Source organism: Paramisgurnus dabryanus, chromosome 5, assembly GCF_030506205.2.
Source record: "Paramisgurnus dabryanus chromosome 5, PD_genome_1.1, whole genome shotgun sequence".
Lineage (NCBI taxonomy): Eukaryota > Metazoa > Chordata > Actinopteri > Cypriniformes > Cobitidae > Paramisgurnus > Paramisgurnus dabryanus.
In genome coordinates this window covers 33,815,804-33,841,288 of record NC_133341.1, presented here as the reverse complement: position 1 = coordinate 33,841,288, position 25,485 = coordinate 33,815,804, and the positions used below count along the sequence as shown (strand labels likewise).

The following is a 25,485-nucleotide window of genomic DNA, read 5'->3' as shown; positions in this document are numbered from 1 at the left end:
CGCTGACATCTTGGGTCTTGAGTCTGCGCAGTCGGGATCAGTAGTACTGCGCAATAGTGAGCAGGAAGTAAAGCCGCAAAATCTTCCCTTGCAGAATGTGCATATCACAGCTGTCAATCATGACGTGACACCACCGTTTTTAAAGCAAAAAAAAAAACTTATTTTAAAAACAAACACTTGAATTAATATCAGCTTGATAAAAACTACAGTAAATGACAGAAACCAGCTTCAGAAAAAAGATAATTGAAGTGTAATTAAATTGTTTAGTTGGTCTCAAGTCCCATTGAATAACGTGGGGGAGGCGGGGTTTATGACCTATACTGGGACCATTCACTGGGGGGCGATCGAGACGTTTTGCCTTCACTTTTCAGGGCTAGTACGGCACGCTTGGGTCCACCCTATTTCATCAAGGACCACAGTAAAAATCACCACTGACTAAGTGTCTGTCAATATATGAAAAACAGATAAACGCTGACTCTCTCTCTCTCTCTCTGTTTATTATCCTGATGGTGTTTTTATAGTTGAGTATCCTGACAAGATGGCAAATGATCAAGGTAAGAGTTTTTAACAAAATTAATTCATTTTTTTATCTTTACATGTATTATTCAAGTTACATTTAAATGTGAATGTATAAGGGAAACTGTTGACTTTATTACCCTTTACTGATCTGACAATGTTCACAAAAACTACAAAACAAACATCATCAATGTCAATCTCATAATTTCAGTCTTTTCTCAGACATGTATGTGTGTAATAGCCAGATGTATGTGGTGTGTATAAAGCTGACTGTATCCCACATCTCTTCTGTTGGAGTCACAAAAGAGTACAAATAATTGCTTTCTCAGAAATCTCTCAGTCCTTTAAACAAATGTCTTTTCTTAAACGACCTCAGGCGATGGCGTCCCTCAGCACCGCTCTCAAAGAATCGGCCCGCTGATAATTTGCCTTTCTGAAAGAGCTGAATTGTAAATTGGGTTTGTTAAAGAACTCTGAGGGATGTGAAGAAGAGCGGTGTGTAGAGAGATAACAGAGCAAATCTGATTCTCTTCATTATTAAAGACCACAGACTCCAGCAAATAATTTTAATTGACATCAAAAAGAAAATGTATGAACACATGCTGTGTATGTAAGTCTCAGTTCTTCACCAGAATATAAAAAGACAAATGCCATTTTGTGTTTGTATAAGAGCAGAAGTGGATTCCTATTTTAAATGTCTCAGTTCTCTGACTGTGTGTTACCTATAAATCAAGATAAACTTCATCATGAGAGAAACTGTACAGCTGTTCACAGTCAGATTCATGTGATGGACTTCTGTAGGTCACTGAACCCGCGGGTCCTGTTCCATTAATAACACACACACACACAACACAACACACAATACAAGCACATGCATGCACACACACAACAGTCTGATGAAATGACTTCTTCTGAGTTTACTTTACATTAGATTGGTGCTCAGGGCTGTACAGATCCAGGATCTGTAAATAAAATCCAAATGTTCCCCAAACACATTTACTCTTATTACACTGACAAACACACACACACACACACACACACACACATAATCTGGTTTACATGTTTTGTGGGGACATTCCACAGACGTAATGCATTTTATACCATACAAACTGTATATTCTATTCCCCTTACCTGCCCCATTCCCTAACCCCAACCATCACAAAAACCTTTCTGCTACTTCACATTTTCAAGAAACATCATTCTGTTTGATTTATAAGCTTGTTTCCTCATGGGGACATCAAAATGTCCCCACAAGGTCACAAAAACACTGGTATTCCTATCTTTGTGGGGACAATTGGTCCCACAACGTGATAATTACCAGGTACACACACAGTGACACACACACACACACACACACACACACACACACACACACACACTGAAGTGACTTTGAGAGACAATACATTTTATATACATGAATATCATGATATGGCTTCCAGTTACTATGTTTTAGCGCGGACAGTTAAAGGCTATTTTAACAGATGATGTTTGACCTCACATGATTACACACCTGTCATCCGTGATCTGATCTGTGATCTTTGTCATTTCAGGTCGTCATGGAGACAGTGGATATTGGCCATCTGACAATAATCTGATAGACATGAGCAGTTTAAACGGTAAGATCATCATTATAAATCAGATATATTCAGCAATGAAAGCAGCTCAGTGTTTATAACAGAAATATAGTTTAGTCATATGAGTGTTTTTCTCTCTCTTCAGACAGATTTATGATCTCTGTTGATGGTTTCAGAGATGTACAGTAGTTTACAATAAAGCTGTACTCAGGTCAGATGAGAAGCATATACTAAGATGAAGGATGTCCATGCATTGATATGTTATATGTCTCTGTACTGTATATATTGAATTTGTGTCTGGTTGTCATAGAAACCTCAGGTGTGTAGACGTCTGTAATATTAATGTGTGTAAATGAAACACAGGCGACAGGACATCCATCACTTTACTGTATTATAGATGAGTCTGACCTTCACTTTCACTAACAGCTATTAGTTATTCTTTTAGAGATCTGTAAAACTAACATGAACATTTAAGTGCAAACATAACTCTTCATAGATCAGTTTGATAGTGGAAAAGCGTTATGATTTTTTCATCCAGCGGTGTAATCGCTTAGAAAACTAATATCACACCTCTGCAGTCACATGTTGTGTAGATGTGAACACATTTAGGAAGACAGGTTTGCTCAGATCAATGGATTCTGTAAGGGACATCATCAGAAAGAGTTTCAGTGTTAAACTGTCAGAATGTATATTGTGTTGATTTGTGTTGATTTGTTTGTGATTTCAGAGCCTCCTATCGGTCAGATGCGTCCACCACACGGCAGTGTGACCCCTCAGAAGAACAGTAATCTACTGGTTATTATTGTGGTGTCTGTAGGAGCTGTGACTGTTGTAGTGGTGCTGATCGTAGCCCTGATCTGCACACGACGCTCATCTGCACAACAGAGAAAGTGAGTTACAACTTGACAACTCTGTGTGTTTGTTTGTGTGTGTGTGTGTGTGTGTGTGTGTGTGTGTGTGTGTGTGTGTGTGTGTGAGAGAAAGAGAGAGAGAGAGAGAGAGAGAGAAAGAGAAGTTCAGGGCTCATTAGTAACACACACACACACACACACACAGTGTTCAGTCCCACAGACAAACACAATACCATTATGTTCCAAAATAAGTTTTGTCATATTTTTACCCATCTTTAATCCTTTGTGCGTCTGTGTGTGTGCGTGTGTGCATGAATTAGACAGACTATTAGCTTTGTGTTTGTGTGTTTAAAAAAAGTCTTAACACATCTTAAAGTGAGTCTCAGTCTGCTGCATAATAAAAGTATATTCCAGCGGACATAAGGAAAAATATGTTTTAAGTAATATGTTTTAAGTATTTAAATAATATTTTTACTGAAATATATTTTGGAATATGTTTACAAAAATATATATTAGCTGATAATTTTTTTGGGCCATTTTTTGTATATTTTGAAGCATATTTTATAAGTAAATTCATTTTAAAGCATTAAAAGATATATTTAGCCCTCCATATATTTTAAGAGTTTGGTTCCAAAACGTAATAAATCCATTTTGACAAATTTCGGTAAAAACGTGTTTTCTATACCAAGAAAGTGACAAGATGAAAACCACTATTTTCTGTTACAAACTTTCACATAGCATGCTTAGGTTATAAAAACATAAAAAAATCAAATCCATAACTTGATTTTCAAAAATGTATTATAAAAACGAAAAAAAAATTCCACAAAATGCAATAAATCCATGACACTTTTTTTCAAAATTCTATGAATCTATTCAATCAATGTATAAATGTGCATTCTTTTTTGCCATTTTATATTCATTAAGTTGAACAGTTGAACACAATGATGTAAAAAATAAACATTCATGGCATTAATCATAACACTTACTTTGTCATATTAGGAACACTGTCATTGCTGCTGTTATACTTGACGTCGTCGTTTAACATTTTTTACAGCGATCAGCTGTGATTCTTGTTGACTTTGAGTAAAATAATGAAACGTTTTTCATAAGATCCCCTGGAGTCAATGTGTTAGCACGAGTGAAGCTAGATGCTGTCGGGAGAACAAGCGATCGTCTCCCGAGTGCCTCTTGCGTAAATTATTAGATATTGATGGCTTACGTTTCTTTCCCGTCACAGAAAGCCACCACAGGTTTATCAATGCTATTAAAGTATTATTTTGTTTTTGTTTGTTTGTTAATCAAAAAGTACAAAGTAGATGAGGAAAACTAGGACTCTGTGTACTCAACGCGCCACCATTGTTTGTTTACATTATGTGGAATGGTGCACTGTAATCTGTGGAGCGGATTTATTGCATTCTGTAGAAAAGGAGAAGTGGCGTTTATTGTGTTTTGGGGAAAAAGGGAGAAAAGATGACAGAATAACACACCGGATATTGGATTTTGCGTAAAATTAAGAATTTACTTTTAAATACTGACCTGATATAATACTGATTTTGGCAGTAACTCATTTTTTTCAAAAATGGCCTTTATTGCGTTTTGGAACCAAACTCTTCATTTCAATCCAAGGAAATATATTCACGTTGCACTGGTTAGAAAAACTTTGTTTTAAAAAGGTTCAAATTAAATATATATTTTCAACAACAAAAATATACTTTATAAATTAATTTGTATTTAGCATATATTTAAAATATATTTACTGAAATATATTTTGGAATATGTTTACAAAAAATGTATTTTCACTGATTTATTTTTTTTTGGCAATTTTTTGTATATTTTTTAAGTAAATTCATTTGAAAGCATTACAAAATTTATTTAGCCCTCCATATATGTCATCCAAGAAAATATATTCACGTTGACTGGTAAAAAATTTTTTTTAAAAAGTTTAAAATTAAATATATTTTCAACTTCAAAAATATACTTTGTATTAATTTGTATTTAGCATATATTAAAAATATATTTAAGCAAAAAAGTCATTTTTGGGTTGTAAAATAAGAAATGTATTTGCTTGCCCTTGAAATACATTTAGAAATAAATGGTTATATAGCATATCATATAGCTATATAGCATCCCATGCTCAAGGACACTTTATTTCCAAATTCAAAAATATATTTAATTGAGCATAACACTCTACAAAAGGTATTTAGCATATAATTAAAATATATTTTTGGCCAGAGAAATGTATTTTTTGTCCTAAAGGTCATTACAGGAGAAACTCATTCTAATATAGCAGCCTGATCTCAGAGGAAATTTCACACATATTTTACAAGTTGGCCATTTTTGTATGAATTTCTACGAAACAGAATCATACAAAACCCTATGATTATTAGAAAAAAGAGTATTGATCTGTCTGTGTTACTGCAGGAAACGTGCGACTCACAGCGCAGGAAAGAGGAAAGGCAGTCAGAAAGATCTGCGACCTCCCGATCTCTGGATCCATCATGAAGAGATGGAGATGAAGAACATCGAGAAACCCTCCAGCTCCGCCCCCTCCGGTCGAGAGTCACCAATCCAGAGCTGTCAGGAGATCGCCCCTGTCAGCCACAGCCAATCAGAGAGTCAGATGGGAAGCAAAAGCAGCCACTCGGGTGAGGAACGGTCATCGGGTCTCTGTGGAGAACAGTAAATATATGAATCCAGAGCGGTTCGGTCTGAAGGGTTTGTGGTTTTGTTGCGCAGGCGCTGACGGCGATGAGACGTCCAGCAGTATTTCCACATTAGAGCGATCGCTGGCTGCTCGCAGGGTGACGCGTGCCAAAATGATGATTCCTATGGACTCTCAACCCAGCAACACACGTGAGGAACACACAGACACAACTTTAACACAACATTACACTGCTGTCATCATAGCAGGGTGTGAATGAAGATCTGATCTCTCAAATCAAACAAACAAATCCAAAGAAAAACCTCCCACAACAAACACGTTTTAATTCTTTTCACATGAGAAGATAAAACATCTGAGCTTTTCCATTACAATACTGACATCATTATCAATGTTCACATCACATTTAAGATTTGTGCGATATGAAGTACTCACAAAAAATTTAGATTTATGTGTGTGTGATTCTCAGCAGTTAGATGTGTTTGTGTCAATGACCTGTGATCTATTTAACCTGAAACTGAGCCCGCAGGTCTGTAGTGAACATCAGCACTGGTTGTGTCTAGAGGTGATTGTGTAGTTAGCAGGTGTTTAAAGTGTTTTTGGGGAGGTTTATGTGACAGATTGAAGGTAAAACACACTTTGATTCTGTATGCCATGCTCAATGCAGCTTTACATCTGAGCCAGCGTCGAGATCTGCACCTCCAGAAGAGACGAATAATTGATCTCCTACAGTAAATGATTTGTGTATGTGTAAAATCTGTAGAGATAGAAACAAACCAAATCAACTTTCTAATGTTCATGCTAAAAAACGAAATACTTTAATCCTGACAAAAGCAAAACATTTCATAAGATATCTTCTTTTATCTTTAGAGGATCGGTCCTGAATATATGAAGATAAAGATGTTTAGAGACACATTTTACAACGTATGTGTTACTGACAGATGTTTGCTACAAATAAATATACACACAATATAAACATCTGTATTATGAAATTCATTTAAATGTCTATGTGAGATATCTTGATTTGAGATCAGGGCTAGTCAACTGGCAGCCCGTGGGCCAAATGCGGACCTCCAATCATCTTTATTTGGCCCTGATGGTCATCTTTGTCTGATTTAAAATCAGCGTGGTAACTTTTATCTTGTCACTGTACATGACAAATGACGGCCGATAAACCGGTAGGAGTCAGAAAGAAGCTGCGTGGTGCCAATCATCTGCGGGTGATTAAAGGATCCAATTTGAGCTTTGGATGCATTAAAAAATGAACTGAAATCTTTATAAACTATTGATTACTGATAAGTTAATTATTAAGCATAAATAAATTCACAGATTAAAGGTTTAAATAAATTAAATGAGCTTAAGTTAAAGAGTTATATACAAAATAGGTTTAAGAGCTTTGAATTACAGTTAATGCTGTACATAAATACATCTGTTGAGTATTTGTGCAGTGTTCATAGTTGAACTATTAACATTTGACTCTTGCAATTGTTTTTAAAATATTAAAAAAGAAAATACGAGTTTTTAGAAATTCAAAGGCAAAGTCCTGGATTCAAGAAATGTGCATCTTTTTAAAAAAATTCATGTTTTTTTAATATAGGACCTATAACAAAGCTCTAACATATATAATAATCATAATATTTATATAATCATATATATATATATAATAGGTAAAAGTAAAAAAAATAAAAGGTAAAAATATGGGTAAATGTTTGGTCCGCATCATAAGTAAAAAAATTTAAAATCTGGCCCTTGAAGAAGAGTAGTTTTAGATCCCTTTTTTAGATGTTTTAGTTGAAAATAAAACAGAGCTATTTCTTATAAATCAGAATGAAGTTAATATAAATAAAGTTTGGTCTGCAGGATTTCTGCATATTTGGCATTGGATCAGATGAATGAATATCATCATAAATTGCTGCGTCTGCAGACTGAAGTTTAAATCGTCAGTTTCACATCAGAGATGGGTCTCTATATCTTTACGCTTCACAGGTTTATATTCTCTCTCATATTCACCTTCATCCTGTGGAAATGATTCTTCACTTTCTGATTCTGTCCTCCTGAGACGTCTTCATTCACTCGTACCTCCTGGAACTGAAAATCATTTCTTTCTGAGAAATCCACTTGGACATAACAGAAGTATCTGAACTTGAACACCTTCATCTGTGACGCTGCCGTCTCTTCTGGATGAGTGGAGGTCTTCAATGTCCATCTCTTCTCCAAACTCATCCTTTAGCTTTGAGAAATCAGAAACCTCATTCACACAGCACTTTGGTCCCAGAAAATTTCTGTGAAATTGTCAGCGAGGCTTCTGTGTGAACACAAACACCTCCTGTGGATGTTCTGGGATCGCTTCAGTAGTAACATTCACAGAAAGAGGCAGAAACGCTGCCGTTAGGTGCGTGACGTAGTGAGGACGGGCTTGTCATCTCAACCAGAAGTAATGGTTCAGCTCTTTGATACAAACGCAGATCAACATTCACGACGAGAAATGTCTGTAAACTGGACTGAAGCAGAGATCAGCTGATGTGTTGGGAACGTTTGTTTTCTTCATGTAAAAGTTACTGCTGCTCATCTTCAGAAGATCCTCTGACTTATATTACCACATACACAACACTTAACTCTCTAAACTTTATCATAATGAAGGGAAATATTCACCTTTAATGCTTCTGTACAGCATTTCATACCCATATTATAGATCAAGCCAACATGCCCACACACACACACACACACACACACACACACACACACACACACACACACACACACACACACACACACAGACACAGACACACACACAGACACACACACACACACACACACACACACATTTAAGGTTGTGGGTGTGTAGATTGTTGTGTAGACGGCCTCAGCAGCATTCATGTGTGATAAATGTTTCTTTGTTTGTGTAGACGTGTGTTCTGTTGCTCACGTTATTGATCAGTTTTAAAGCAGACTAATGGGTTTGTAGATGTTTCTCTCAAGGGTTTGAATTGGAAACAGATCTTCTCTTGTATGTGTTTAAATATTTACACCTGAGTAATGGATAGGATCTGATCTAATCTGATCTCACAGCTTTACTCTTTACAATTCACTGCACACTGACACTTTACTTTGATTGATATTACCCCAAAAACAAAGAAGTCAAGACTCCATTCACAGGAATAAAACTACAACATTAATGCTTACAGTTAGGACTGAATAACAACGAATTATTTGCAAAACAAAAGTTTTGTTTACATCATATATATATATATATATATATATATATATATATGTGTGTGTATGGTGTATAATAATTACGTACACACACACACACACACACATGCATGTATACTTTTTAAGAAAAATATGTGTATAAATTAAGTATTCATAGTATATACTTTTGATATATATGTAATGATTTATATGTTATTCTTAACTTTTATTCTGCAAACCATTAGTAGCGATTTAATTGTTATGCAACCCTACTTACAGTAATTCATTACAAAAACATTTCTTTATCCTTTATAGAAATATTTTCATGATTTGGGGATGAAGCAAGAGCGAGCACAGGATTTATGTATTTGTTCTCTCTCTCTCTCTCTCTCTCTCTCTCTCTCTCTCTCTCTCTCTCTCTCTCTCTCTCTCTCTCTCTCTCTCTCTCTCTCTCTCTCTCTCTCTCTCTCTCTCTCTCCTCTCTCTCTCTCTCTGTAGCGGTGGTGAGTGCTATCCCAGTACCCACACTGGACAGCAGTCAGTATCCGGGGATCTTACCGTCACCCACCTGCAGTTACACTTCTCACCCTAAATTCAGCTTGCGCCCGATGCCGTTCTCTACCCTGACCGTCGAGCGCAGTTACACAACAGGTTTGTGTTTCTCTTTGTGTGCAGTATTGAGCAAGACACACACACACACACACATTGTGTCATTTTATATACAACATTTATAAAACAAACCTCATCAATACAGAAACATTCACATGCAAACTTTTGTCATGAAGTTTAAAAAGAGGAAATTTCTCCTGCAGTGTGAATAAAATCTGTGGGAATCTCAAGTGCTGTATTACTGCAAATTGAATAATTGTAGTTATTAAAAAAATTCACTTATTTTCTAAATGTTCAAAAATAAATGAGTTTGTGCTGTGTGTAAAACACACATACATATTTATACACATTTAAGAAATATATCGTTTTTTTATTTATATATAATATAGAATATATAAAAATATAAATAAATATATATATATATACACGTGTAAATGTTTCTTAAATACATACATGAATGTGTGTGTATTTATATATACATAATAATAACACAGCACAAATTCACATGTTATGCAAAAAATGACTTTTATTTTGTATTAGATTAATCTATGCGCAGCACTAATTTAAATAAATATTGCTGCTTTTGTTTTGCATTTTTAAAGTGAAATGTTAGCAGATGTTGTTCTTGTGTTATTCATGTCTCATGTTCATAATTTGTCTAAATCTTGCCAATACAGCAGTCTCAGAGACCAGCTAACCACCTCATGCTGTTTGTTTTAGCAGTGATATCTGAAATCTTTCTAAATGTAATGATTTGTATTTGTGTTTTTTCCCAGCTCTTCCAGCAGAAGGTGTTGCTCAGATGTCCCCGCAGCCACAACAACCTTTGATTCCAACAGTCCAGTCCGAGCCGACGGCATCAGAAGAGATTCCCAGCCGAACCATCCCTACGGCCTGTGTCCGACCCTCTCATCCCCTCCGCAGCTTCACTAATCCGCTTCTACCCCCACCTATGGGTACCATTGACCCCAAGGTTTACAATCCCATGATGCCTCAGACAGGTAAACAGCAGCTTGATTGATCGGATGATTGCTCTGTGAGACACACACTGAAATGATATCATTATAAACTCTCTCGGTTCATTTGCTCATACAGGATTTACACAGAAGTTGTGCTCAGGTGTTGAGTGTGATGTCAGGTTTCACATGAGATTCTTTTGTTGGAGCAGTGTTGTGTATTAATCTCAATGGGAAATCATAATGTCGTGTGTGTGCGTGTGTGCGTGTGTGCGTGCGTGTGTGCGTGTGTGTGTGCGTGTGTGCGTGTGTGTGTGTTTGTGGTGATTTTAATGTTGATTGATTGCAGATGTAATAATTGTGTAGAAACACAGATGTGTATATGGTGGATCTGTATTTGCTCCAGGGTTTCTTCTCCTCAGATGAGATCTTCTTGACTGGAGAGATTCAGGTTCTCCAGAGCTCCAGGTGTCAGATTTCTTTATCTGTTCCTCTGTTGTAACACCGCTGCTTGTTTCCCCTGCAGTTATGATTTAATTGGTTTTCCTCAAACACTTTTGGGAATGTAGTTCGCCGGCCAATACTTGCTGAGTATGAATGGAGATTTTTTCCAGCGTGGATTTTATTTATAGACGTTTGCTCTCTTTCAGTCAATGCACAGCAATGATTTTTTTTGTATTTTTATTAATGGTCCCACTTTATATTAAGTGGCCCTAATACCTGTGAACTTACATGGTAATAAGATGTGTACCTAGCACTTAACTACAATGTAAGTACACAGTGTTACATAGTACTTACAGCTGTAATATTTGTGTAAATACATACATGTAACAATACACTAAATGGTATGTGTAAGTACAAATGTGTAACAGGATTTTGGTAACAACGTTTTTTTTACTTCAGTAGGTACGCATGTGTAACATGAGTTATGTAACTACATTTTGTAATAGCATGTTTTTCAACTTGCGCACATGCAGTTACCAGTTTGGGATACATTGAACCTTTATGATTCCAATGTATATATCATGTATTTATGACCTGCAGGACTGAATTAGACTAAAGTTTCAACTTGTAATACCAGTGTACTTACAGAGTAACTCTTCAGGAACTGTCCACTTAATATAAAGTGTAAAACGCTCACAACTAACTAGGTAATATGTAAACCTTAAACCTCTGTATGACCCCGTAATACCAGTGTACTTACAGAGTAACTCCTCAGGAACTGTCCACTTAATATAAAGTGTAAAACATTTGAAACTAACTGTGTAATATGTAAACAATAAACCTCTAAATAACCCTGTAATACCAGTGTACTTACAGAGTAACTCTTCAGGAACTGTCCACTTAATATAAAGTGTAAAACATTTGAAACTAACTGTGTAATATGTAAACCATAAACCTCTGCATAACCCTGTAATACCAGTGTACTTACAGAGTAACTCCTCAGGAACGGTCCACTTAATATAAAGTGTAAAACATTTGAAACTAACTGTGTAATATGTAAACCATAAACCTCTGCATAACCCTGTAATACCAGTGTACTTACAGAGTAACTCCTCAGGAACGGTCCACTTAATATAAAGTGTAAAACATTTGAAACTAACTGTGTAATATGTAAACCATAAACCTCTGCATAACCCTGTAATACCAGTGTACTTACAGAGTAACTCTTCAGGAACGGTCCACTTAATATAAAGTGTAAAACATTTGAAACTAACTGTGTAATATGTAAACCTTAAACCTCTGCATAACCCTGTAATACCAGTGTACTTACAGAGTAACTCTTCAGGAACGGTCCACTTAATATAAAGTGTAAAACATTTGAAACTATCTGTGTAATATGTAAACCATAAACCTCTGCATAACCCTGTAATACCAGTGTACTTACAGAGTAACTCCTCGGGAATTGTCCACTTAATATAAAGTGTAAAACATTTGAAACTATCTGTGTAATATGTAAACCATAAACCTCTGCATAACCCTGTAATACCAGTGTACTTACAGAGTAACTCTTCAGGAACTGTCCACTTAATATAAAGTGTAAAACATTTGAAACTATCTGTGTAATATGTAAACCATAAACCTCTGCATAACCCTGTAATACCAGTGTACTTACAGAGTAACTCCTCGGGAATTGTCCACTTAATATAAAGTGTAAAACATTTGAAACTAACTGTGTAATATGTAAACCTTAAACCTCTGCATAACCCTGTAATACCAGTGTACTTACAGAGTAACTCCTCGGAACTGTCCACTTAATATAAAGTGTAATCATTAGGGTCATTATTGTGTACCATCAGTTTCATTACATGATAATTTCATAGGAAATTCCCACAAAAAAAAATGTGAAAGTATACATATTAATTCCAATTGCTTGAAAAACACAAGTATTAAACCCTGATTACAGTAAGAAAGTATAGAGGACTGAAAAAAGAGAAGGAAATGCAGTAAAACTGAACAATGTTTAATAACATATCACACTCAACCGTGTTACACATTCTTTGGAAAAATTTTAGTGTATCTGCTGCAGGGTTAACACTAGAACAGCATGAGGTCCATTAGACTGCTTATAACAAAAATAGAAAAATCTAAAAAGAATAATTCTGCCACTGTGAAACTAATTATGTAATACTGATTTTGTTGGAAACCACCAAAATGTTTTTATACTCATGTTATTACTAATTTGTACCTCAGTAATTAAATCAAAACAGTTATAAGTGAAATGGCAGTGGAGCAAGAAATGTTAAATGAATTACACATAAATTATAAAATATACCTCATACAAAAACATCTAAGCATGATAAAGCAGCTTGGAGGTTGCATGTTTTTATCTCAACTTATATGTTATCGGCAGCAGTTTACGCTCTCTTTTGGCATTTTCTATGGTAGACCTCAGGTCTGCTGTCAGTGACTGCAGGCACCGTTTTGCAAAGTCGCAGAGTTTCTCCTCCTTGGCTTTAAATTTCGGGATGCTTCGATAAAACTCTGGATCAACAAGCTGTATTTCAGCAAGAACAGCTGTTAATGCAAGTGTATTTCGGTCAACTCCAACTTTGGTGCATGCCTTACTGATGCTCCCTTCTTTCTTGAAGGCATGAAAAACTCTATTGTACCGCTTGAGTACATCATCTGGGGTTGTTGCTGTAGAAAGATCAAAGCATAATTTATTAAGACAAACTAAAACCAAAAAAACTTGCATCCAATTGACGAATTTCCAGTGGCCAGCCTAGTGGCACAACCATCCAAACATCAAGAACAACAACAACTGTTAAAGGGCACCTATTGTCCGATTCACGTTTTTAAATTTCCTTTGGCATGTAAGTGTGTTTATTAGTACATGTTAACGATATGCAAAAGGTACAAACTCCAAAGTAAACAATGACACAACTTATTGTCTCCAACATAAATCTCTTTTCTTGGACTACAAAAAACACACCGATTGTAGGCAACAGTTTACTCATGGGCCCTAAGACTAACATTATCATAACTCCTCCCGCTTTGACTCACAGCCTGTAAGTTAACTACTGTTAGCATTGCATTGTTAGCGAATCATTAGCGTCACATTTCCAGCTGACGTCAGAGGTATTCAGGCCAATCACAATGTACAGATTAGCTGGCCAATCAGAGACACAGCGCTTTTCAAATCTTTGAGTTTTGTACAAAATTAAACCGTTTGAGGAAAGCAGGATATCTGGACTTACAAAAAATGTACGGTATGTGTAAAATAATGTGTTTTTTAACCATAAACAACGCAAACACATTTTATTATATTTACAAATTAATGTTGTTTTTTAGCAATGAAATAGGTGCACTTTAACACTAACATAAGTAATCTCACTACAAACTTTTGATAAAAAGTCTATAGTTTGACTAGCATGGATTGTGGCAGTGAAGATATTTTGAGAAATGTTTGTAACCAAACCATTCATGAGCCCTTTTCACTTCCATGGTGTTCTTTTTTCCTACAATGGAAGTGAATGGGGCTCATGATTGGTTTGGCTACAAACATTCCTCAAGATATCTTCCATCCTGTTTATCAGAACAAAGAAATGTATACAGGTTTGTAACAACATGAGAGTCAGAAAATGACAATTAAAATTTTTGGGTGAACTATCCCTTTAAGGGAGCTCAAAGGCCCCACTCCCAAAATATTAATAATCTATCGCAATGTGTAACAGGTAGAATATACAGTATAAAATTGCAATATGCAGGGGAAAAACCAACATGGTTGTAAATGCATGGTTTGTAAAGTTTCTAATGGTATTTTTTTGTGAAAAGACTAGAACTTCAGTGATAGTTTTGTATTTTTTTCAGCAGGCTTAATACACCAAAACTAGAGCAAGTAATTTTTTAAAAGAGATAGTTCACCCAAAAATGAAAATTCATGATGCACCCTTGCCACCCTGCTGCTAAAACATTCAAATGTTTTGACAGACAAAACAAGAAGACAATAAACTTGATTAGGAGTATATATGGTGTATCTGTGTCCTTCCAGTCATGTCGGGTATTTTAATAACCAATACATTATATCTAATATAATGCAACACTCATTAACATAGCCTTTAGCACTGTGCAGAATACAAAAAGAGTGTATTTTCTGTTTTATTTTATGATCCGAAGCCACACCAGCTCACATATGGTTATTTAAGAACTATGAATAAGTCAGTGACTTGCAATTTTAATTGTCTATATAAAAGTGTCATTCTATTTTTAATATAATTTCATATTTCAATAATTTCACATTTCATATTACATATAAAATGAGTATGATCATCTATAGTCAGCTTCCTAATTTGACAATAACAGCTTGGTGTCATGCTAAAAAATAAAAAAGTACCTCATCGGTACCAGTTTTTTTTAAGTACCGGAACCACAGCGGAACCGGGTCCAAATGAGTCCACCCGGAACTATTACATTGTTTGACAGGTTGTCAGTTGGAAACTTTTCATAGACGCAGACGCAATACCAGAGTAGTAACGAGCGCTAATGCAGGGTCACGGAACTCCACAAAATAATTTAAAGATGTGCAGAGTCGCGTTACTCGCTTACAGAAATACTTAAGATCTAAAGCGGATCACCGAGAGAACAAGAGAAGTGTCGGGATGAAAGGAGGAAAAACATTAAAGGTGTCGGCTGGATTCAGAGTCCAAGCAGGTGAGCTTCAGTTTTATTTGTGGTTGCATTATGAGTGTTGTAGCATTTTAATGTTGAATTGAAATAAACGCCCCAGGTATATACCTGTACAACAATTAAGGGGAAAGCATTGAGAAAGAGATGTATTACAAGATGTTTATTTGGTATTAAACAGGCTAAACTGAGTTTTGGCTATTGAAAACAATAACTGTCTGAAAACATTCTGCCCCACCAAATTCTCAAGTTTTTGCTAGCAGTTGAATTTTACCTATCCGTTCATAACTAACCAACAGAAATAAAAATTTTAACAATTGGTAAGTCTGATAAAAGACAGACAAATTTATACAAATTAAATAAATTGTTCTATATATTAAAAAACAAATGTATCAAAATTAAAATAAGATCTGTATTGTATACAGTAGGATTGCAGAACTTGCTATCATAATAATAATAATAATAATAATTATTATTATTAACTTGCTATCAGCATGTATTGTTAGCTGTGTGTGAGAGGTGTTCAGTACTACATGGGAATAATAATGAAATACATATCTAGTTCTTTCATTAATTTCAAGAAGCCTATATTCTATTTTTTTCTTAGTTGCATGTAAGCTAAAGCTTCTGATTGCAAACAGTTTTTTAATAAATAAATCATAATTTAGCATGAATTTGGCTATGTTCAAGAAACCTGCATTTTAACGCTTTCATCAAATCTTGCTCTTCTAACTTTCACTCTGTGCATGCGTGCCATGCATCCAAGTGAATGACATCGATCAGAGGAGTGTGAGAGTGATTTGAAATCAGACTCTGTATGATTTCTTGAATCGTTCTCGCGGTACTTTGATGTCATCTGCATGTCAGTTCTTGCATGTCGGGTAAAGTTAAACATAACTATGAACTCGGCAGAAAACTTCCCTTCGCCTTGTCAATGAATTGTATATAGCAGGAAAAGTTATACGTTTCTTCTCAGCGTGAGAAATACAAGGTGTGGCATGTGAGCGGGTTAACTGACTAAAATGCATGGATTGTCAAACTTTTTAAGACCTTTTTTATACAACTTCAAATGAAATTTAATACCTACATCGCACCCATTCGGGTAGAATAAATAATTTTAAATAACGTAATATACCTAAAATAATTACTTTATCTAAGTGTTTGAACATTCATAACAACATGCCTCTGAAAGGCTGAGTCCAAGGCCCAAACGGCCTAACCCTTATCTTTACCCAACAATCAAATAGATTTAAAATGTACATTTATACATTTATTGTACATTTGAAAATCCCTATATCAGGGATGGGCAACTGGAGGGCCAGGGGCTACATGCAGCGCTCCTCTTTATCTTGTGCAGCCTGCCACGATTTATTATGACCATTATGTCGGAGAAGGTAATTTATGTTAAAACAATAGTCTTGTTTGATCCATGCAATAAGCTCCAAACCAAACAATAACACCAATTTTAAGGTATTATTTTTTGCTGTTTAATATAGTTAAGATAATAACAACAACAACATCGAATAACACTCATCAGTAATGTTCTAAAACAGAACAATACTGACAAACAAAATTAACCATATTATGGCAAATTAAACAAAAAACCCTTATTGGGATACTCAAACACAACAACAAATTAAAATGTAATGCTATTTTGACCCTAAAAAGGCGAGATCTGTTCACTGCACCAGATACAAGCTCATATATAGATATATTTCTGTTAATCTTTATACAGGACCATTCTAAAGTTTTCTAATGCTAACTTAGTATGACAATGTCAATATGTAGCCTATACAGGGTTCTTGCAGGTTTCAGCAAGTTAAATTTAAGACCTTTTAAGACCATTATGAGTAAAATTTAAGACCAACACGACATATTACTAGAAGCATTCAAATGATCTCAGAAATTCTCAAAACGTTCTATTTTTATTGATTCAGTTATAGAAAAATATAAAATGAACGCAGTTTTAAAACAGATAATCAAAATACATGGAAATACATTATGCTTAACTCTATTAGACTGCGAGTGTTGGCACCGACAAATTTTACCCATAGCCCTTTAGGAAGAGACTTCTGACAATAGAAGCCCTAAAATGGCTCATAGTGAGCCATTGAAATACCCTGAGTTAGAGGCAAAGAGCTGTGCTTTTTCTTAATTAATAGTCAAGAAATGCATTGATTTACAATATTTATACATCACACTAATATGTGTAAGTAGTATTTTTATAAAATTCTATCAACAATGTTTTTTGATAAATAAAATCCACTAATATGAGATCAGTTAGTATGGTCAGCTGCTGGTTTGTGCCTAGTTTTACACTGCCTCATACAACTTTAAAGCTTTAAAATGCATCACACTCTGTAGTACGTAAGCTTATAGACGGTTTCATCTGACGCACGTGATACACGTCTGGATCCGAACCTTACTTCCGGTTTCGTTTTTTTAATGGTCTGACTAGTTGCTAAACTGATCTCTTGAACAAATGCCTCGTTGAAAATAACAAATATTTTGGTTTCCTAGGTAATATATGTGTTGTTTTGTTTGCTTGTTATATAAATAAACTATGTTTAAAGAACTTTGTTGTTATTTATTATTAGCGGAGTTTACCGGAAGTTACGTGCGGACCGGGACAGCGGCTTGTTTATGTTGTTACTGCTGAAACGATCTATAGGTTTCCCAGACAGGGATAAGACTAGTTTTAAGAGCTTTCCAAACTTGAAAACAATTTGCACTGACATATCTTAAAATACATCAAAATGCACACAAGTAATGGTTTTAGTAAGGCATGTATATTAAAACTAGTTATATGTCATAATTAAACTAAGGCCTAGTCCTGGTTTAAGCTAATCCCTGCCCGGGAAACCACCCCATAATGTTTAATGTACAACTGACTGTGTGCTGTGTATATATCTTGTGCCTGTTTATAAATATACAAAGAACAAAAGATCACTTTCAATTATTATTAATCCCTAAAAGCATTAATATATGCATTTTATTAATACAAGTTATTAATAAATTAATGTATTGCATTTAATTGAATACAGAATCACAGAGCCAAAAAAACACTCCACCCATACGTTTTATGCATAAATATGCACTATATACCACCATCAGGTTTAATAGCCTCTCTAATTACACAATAACGGATGAATCTGCATTAAGAAAATGAAATTTACCATTAAAAGCCTGTTTGATATGTGTTGCTAACGTTATCCACTAAGACCGTTTCTCAATCTGAAGGCTGTAGCCTCCAAAGGGTCGCATTTCTAAGATGGATACGTCATAAAGACTGTCTTATTTCAGAATATTAACTTTGAAATTAACTTTAAAACATTGCTTATTATTCTTAGTTAATCGTTAATTGTTGTAATATGCTTATGACTTGCGAATGTAATGCTCAGTTAACTTAAATAAATCAGGCTTGATGCCGTATGCAGCAGCCTGCCTATGCGAAAGGGCTCTGATTCTACCGCTGTTCATTTAACCGTAACTCCTGAAGCATTTGCGCCATCAAAAAGTTTGAATTGTTCCTAAAAGAAGGCAATTGCACTTTTTTGAAATATATGGTTTATTACGGTACTTTCTTGCTTTCCGTCTGCCAATCGCTGCTGTTTGTGGAGAGCTGAAGGGAAAAGCGTTAGGTTCAAGTGCATCGCAGCAGAGAGCAATATTAAAGTCTAAAATATAAAACTGTGTAACACTAAAGTTGACACGCTGTTGGTGGCTCGTGACTCGACGGCCCGACTGTTTAAGTTGATTTTCAATAAAGCAGCATTGATTTTTGTTCGCTTCTGTGTCCTCTATGTTTCAGAACCTGGCAAATGCTCAGGTAAGCCACAGGCTTTTAAATTAACCCGAAAAAGATTTTTGCTTATACAAAACTAAAGTTACGGATTGTTTCTCGCCAAACCCACAGTATACAGTCAGATCACAACACCTGAAATATAGCTTATGGCACGATTTGCGTGGATTATGACAAAGTGCGGAACGTTTCTTTTTAGGGACCCACCATCCTACACTTTCTGCCTCCGCCACTGTTTAAGTTAGTTCTTCAGCGTTTTAAATTACTATTTTATATTCTGCGGACAACGCTTTTCGGGAATGAACAGAGGTTAGAAATGTAAGACTTGGGTAAATTAAATTTAAGACCTGGGATAAAAATTTGGGTGTTTTTAAGACTTTTTAAGGCCTTAAATTTAACATTCTGAATTTTAGACTTTTTAAGACTTTTTAAGACCCCGTGGGAACCCTGCTATAGTATATATTGCAAGATGATATTATCTAATTAAACAGTAAACAAAATATATAGGCTAATAGCTTAAAGCTGTGTTTTATTGTTTGCAGCTTATTATTCCATGGATCACACAAGACTATTGTCTAACATATAATTACCTTCTCCGACATAATGATCATATTAAAATGTGTCTTCGCTACCTAGATTTACTAGAGACATTGTGGAACAGAAGAGTGTGTGTGTCACTGATTAAATCAAACAACCAATCACAGGTGCGAGGACACCAGTCATTGTCCCGCCTCCCCAGTCCCAAATCATCTTGATCGAGCAAGTGCGTGTTGTGCAGCTGCGAGCGAATAGAGAGAGTCGAGAGTCACGCCTTTGCTCGCGTGACTGCGTTTGTGCGCTTTAAACAGAGGTGCGCTCTCGGGAGGACCTTTTTCTGCGCGCGAATAGTGTTCTGCGCGTTCGCTAAGAAGCTTTTCCGCACATGGATAGTGTTCTGCGCTCGTATCTGTCGCTCGCTCGCGCATGGTTTTCGTGCACGCAAGTTTTGTGTCTGAATTAAAAGCATACAAAAATCTTTTGATCATTTGAAAAATTAAGACCTCCGCGAAAAATTCAAGACTTTGAGGTGAAATTCAATACCTTTTAAGGCCTTAATATGGGAAAATGAAATCTAATACTTTTTTTAAAGACTTTTAAGACTCCGCGGGTACCCTGTTGAATGTGTGAGACTTGAGAGCCCTGCGAATGTACTGTTGTTCCTCCGCGATAAACTGGCAACCTTCATGTCCTGCGATTTCAGTTAGCAACAGATTTCAAAATACTTCCACACAAAAGACAAAAAAAAAAAAAAAACGATTTATGGCCGGTCAACCGGTGCATCCCTACATAGTAGATAGCACCAGTTTTAGTCAAAGAGACAAATAACCAATAATTTGTATGAGTTATATGAAGTAAATACACATTAACAGAAATGTGAGATCCAAAAAATAATATGTGCTTACCACGTGAGCTGTGCTTGGTAGATTTTGGCTTGCTAGCCCGCTTTGTCTTCTTTTTATGACCTCTTCTCCTCTTCCGAGGAATGTCACTATTAGATGAATCTGAAGAGGAAGAACTCAGGGACTCCTCATCAGTGTCACTGGTGGTGCAATCGGTGCTTGTATCCAAGTTTTTCTTTGCTTCCTTTTTTGTTCCTCTCTCTAAGAAAACAATGACACATTTAGTTAGATACAAAAATAAAAAATAAACTTGTTTTATCAAATAATTTAGTAATTAGTAAACAGATATACGTTTCTTACTTGAGAGTTTTAGGACAGTCTGACGGAGAAAATCTCGTTCCTCTTCAAGTGCCTTTATTTCTTGGGCCATGACCTTCAGCTTGTCTTTTTCCTCCAAGGAGGAAGACTCACCAAATTGCCCTTTAAAACAAAGTAAGATCATCACTAGGGCTGTCACTTTTTATTCGATATTCGAATATGCATTCGAACATGATGTGAAATATCCGTATTCGAACTATAAATAAACCATCCGGTTTTTAAAATGCCATGTGTGGCGCATTTTTTACAGTAACACCTCGTAATAGGAAGGAGGAGTACCAACGACAGCAACTGTGCGCACGAGAGGGAATCAAATGGGACCAAAATGAACCTCATGTGCATGTTAAGATAGAATTATAGTTTGTATATAAAATGGCATATTGTTTATAGTGTTAAATATTATAGCAGAATAAAAATTAGTGTTAATACGTTCGCATTATGAAATTAGCATGTATGAAGATAATTTCATCATTTTTACATTATTACAAATGTAAACTTTATATTAAACAACAACAGCATACGTCTTGTAAACGGATTTGAAATGATCATGTGTTGACTGTCGCGCGTCACATAGACGACAGAGTCAAGTGAGATCTGCTTAACTCATCTATAAGTTTAAATTTCATCTCAAGTATCAAAGGGTTTGTGCTCTCCATCATTAAAAACGGTCAAGCAAACAACACGCGCAGAGATAATGCACTTGTGAATGATGGCTCACAAACGCGCGGGTTATAGGCTGTATGTGTGCTTGTTGTCAATGAGATTACTTCTCACAAACACGCTACAGCGCAGGATGTGTGCTTGTCAATGGCGGGCATTAAATCCATCGAATTCCGCTGAGTTTTCTGCCGAAATCTGCGGGCGCGAATTCCGTTTGGGCTCCTATACTCCTGCTGCTATTTTAGTTGTCACGTTATTGTTTGTAATTGTTCTGAATCATTTTTCTATATATATAAGTTTGTTATTCATAAGTTGATAACCTGCTGTTTCAAACATTAAGTAAAAAGGTAATCCAGACAACCCTGTTTATGACTGTCACTGTTAATAATTTTGTGATTGAGTCTCCATTACGGTGGTTTTTTTATGCGCACGAAGGGGGGGGGGGGTTGCTAGATATTCGAATATATTCGGATACATTGCATGATATTCGAAATCCGTTCGAATTTGATTTTTCTAAAAAGTGACAGCCCTAATCATCACCAGTATTTTTATGAACAAAAGATGAGCAGCTGTATCACATAGTTTCACATGCCCAAACAGTGCTAACTTTTCTTCTGTTTTAAACATGATGTACTACAATACAATAGGCTTTCCTTGCTTCACAGATCACAGATGGGTCACAGATGAAAATGTACTTTAATGTTGTTCTCTAACATAATTACTTTGTATTAAATTAGGTCAGTGATCACTTTAGTTTGGAATTCACCCCTAATCTGTTCAAGGCTTCATATAGAGCAGATCTCAAATTCAAAATGCATACAATCAGATAGGGGTGTGACGGTTATTATGTAACCGTGAGACCGACGGTTATAGTTGAACACCGTCATTAGAACTCTATAACCGCCAAAACCGTGTTATTAAAATATATATATATTTTTAAAACATTTATTATCATAGAAAATGTTTAAATACTGATTAAAAACAATTGTTAATAGTCTGTGTTATTAATGATCTACTTGGTTCCCAATTTGATTCTTTGGAAAACAGCATAAGTGAGATGTGCAGATGACTCATGAACATGGTGAATATATCAAGTCAATTGACCGTTCTTAAAAACCCGACCCCCTTAGTTACTGTCACTATGTCCTACAACTCTCACGTCCCACCATGTTCTCACGCAGTGAAAAGTACATCGCGGAGCAGAGAGGACACTGACAACGCGCTGACAAACAGGACAGACCAGGTCACTTTTTGGTTACTTTTGATATTAAACAATAACTCCAATTGTTCAAATTCTCCAATGTTAATCTAACATTTCTAACTCCCCTGACTGCTTTGGATGGCGAAGTAGTATGATTGGTCAGATCACCTGTCAATCAAGCTCCCTGCGAAGGGTCAATTGTTTTAAACGACGGGTTAGAGGGAGATGCTTATGCTTCCTATTAAGAATGGTGTCATTGGAGGATAGCGGCAAAAGCACATTCACTGCTAGTTGTCTTGCGGTTAATTTTAAATAAACATAGAGCAAGTAGCTAATCAGTGTCTGCTCATTTGTCAGTTGTCCTATAACGTCGCAACGTGCAAGCATTCTACAGATTCGTTGTATAATAGGCTTTATGCCCAGCTGCACTACTTTCTGAACTTCAGCCAGCTCCTTGTTTCCTGTCTGTCATTATTGGACAAACTGATTAATCCACGTGTGTCTGATTATTGTTGTTGTGACTACTGAGGTTAGGCACACCTGGATTAATCAGTTTGTTTGTGACTTCTGAGGTCAGGCACACCTGGATTAATCAGTTTGTCCAATAATGGCAGACAGGAAACAAGGAGCTGGCTGAAGTTCAGGAAGTAGTGCAGATGGGCATAAAGCCTATTATTGACAACATTGGACAAAATTTCTCTGATGCATGTCCTTAATATGTTGGTATTAATTTGGTGTTTATAATGCTAATACTTGAACATAAAAGAATTGTAACCAAAATTGACATTGTCTCTAGAGAGCAAAAATTTTGTAAAAAAAAAACATGGAAGAAAACATAAAGTTGATAAAATAAACTTAGTGTTATTTTAACTGATTGTACATTATTATGTGTTGTTACTGTCAACATTCAGGTTGAATTTCAGCTTTAATGTACATTTATTTTTTAAACAAAGCAGCTGATAATGCCACAGGAATAAGCTACAGGACTTTCATCCCAAAATGGCGGAGGCATACCATAGGGCTGCTGCTGGGAGCTGGTGTTGCAATGGACCGTTTCATTGAGTTTCAATTCTTGTCAGTATATGTTCTTTGTTTTGCCTTATTCATAGTAATAGGAGTGCTCAATCTTGTAATATATAATATCTTTAAGACAACCCGTTTAATTCTCAATTAAGTAAATACAAACTCACCTGCTTCTGGAGGTGCCACTGCATCAATAGAAAGGTCACTGTTGACATCTTTACCCTGATGTTCTTCATCTAAGTGATGGGCCACATCAAAAAACATGTAAAAACATTAAAGAAAAAGGTTAATATTGGTGTCAAACTAATAGAACACTGCAGCAATGCCAATGTAAAACACCTAAAATGAAAAGGCTTATTGTGCTCAGTGTACCAAAACTACAATCAATTATCATTACATTTCTCTCAAACATCTTTCATAAACACTTTCACATGACCTGTCAAAAATAATAATAATATGAAAACCAAGTAGTATGGACACTATCCTGCATTAAGCATTTTTCTGTCCATGGCACGAACACTAATAATTCAGGAATTAAAGGCTACTCGTAGCTCATAATAGCGAAGGGTGAACATCAAATGCTTGTCATAAACACTAAAAATTTCCTCATGTAAAAGCAAATCAGAAATCCAAGGAATATGGCTTTTCCTTTAAAACGGTTAATGCAAAAGCTGCTGGAAAAACAGAAAACTTGTTAGAATTGTTAATAGTTGATATTATATTAGTTTTAATCGAAACTGTTATGATCCATGTGGGGTCTCTCCCTCTATCTATGTGTGTGAGAGAGAGAGAGAGAGAGAGAGAGAGAGAGAGAGAGGCGCAGCTCCTCATGACGCGATGGATGTATAACACAAGACAAAATGACAGAAACTGAATGCGTCACACTAATAGAATTACCACGATTTATCGTGTTTTTGCAATTGTGAAAAAAAAAATCGAAACTGAAATCGAAAAACGATTATTGTACCGTTAATTGCACAGCCCAATCAAAACTATGATCACAATATTGCTGTCACTCAACACTTGTCATCATCTCACTCCCATTTAAAACATTATAACGGATGTGATATTTTGTTCAAATATTATGATCATTTATCAGTGTTTTGAGGCACTGATCCATGTTAAGCCTTCTCACCTTAAGCATTTTAGAAAGACCTTTGCAGTAACGTTACCTGACAATATTAAACCGAAGGTGGGCTAATATCTAACGTTGCTAGTAAAAAGTACATACCTACTGGTTAGCTGACAGAATAATCATGGTAGTAACGTTATCTACAGCTAACAGCTTAGGTCATAAGAACCGATGTGTTATAGCTAACTTACCTTCGTTCGAAAGGTCCATGGCGTCAGGTGCGATGCGCTGGGGGCATTTCCTCTTCAAAGAACCCACTTTCTTTCGTGGCATAGTGTAAAAAAAATCCGCTTTGAAAAAGTGACGAAAGAAGATGCTTGCTATTTGCAAAAGATGGAGAAAAAAACTGTCTGACTCTGCGTCACTGTTTGCTGTCTAAATTTACCGAAGTCCTGATAGGGCAAAAAAAAAAAAGAGTCCTGATAG

The 25,485-nt window shown here is 35.8% G+C and overlaps 2 protein-coding genes across 6 annotated transcripts in view; one reads left to right on the top strand and one right to left on the bottom strand.

Annotated features, from left to right (window-relative positions):
- The window catches only part of dcc (DCC netrin 1 receptor), a 234,782-nt gene that overhangs the window by 195,598 nt on the left and 13,699 nt on the right, over nt 1-25,485 (top strand). For all 5 annotated transcript variants that reach the window (XM_065251235.2, XM_065251236.1, XM_065251234.1 and 2 more), the window contains 7 exons: nt 522-554; nt 2,067-2,132; nt 2,818-2,980; nt 5,363-5,586; nt 5,678-5,794; nt 9,291-9,443; nt 10,178-10,402. In XM_065251235.2, coding sequence (XP_065107307.1) covers nt 522-554; nt 2,067-2,132; nt 2,818-2,980; nt 5,363-5,586; nt 5,678-5,794; nt 9,291-9,443; nt 10,178-10,402 — 981 coding nt within the window. The remainder of the gene's footprint in view (nt 1-521; nt 555-2,066; nt 2,133-2,817; nt 2,981-5,362; nt 5,587-5,677; nt 5,795-9,290; nt 9,444-10,177; nt 10,403-25,485) is intronic.
- On the bottom strand, nt 12,891-25,433 carry LOC135732177 (uncharacterized). The gene is made up of 5 exons (XM_065250077.2): nt 25,251-25,433; nt 24,095-24,163; nt 21,026-21,145; nt 20,729-20,926; nt 12,891-13,498 (listed from the first exon to the last, which is right to left on the bottom strand). Exons 1-5 carry the CDS (start codon nt 25,330-25,332, stop codon nt 13,185-13,187), a joined length of 783 nt encoding a protein of 260 aa, XP_065106149.1. The 5' UTR covers nt 25,333-25,433; the 3' UTR covers nt 12,891-13,184.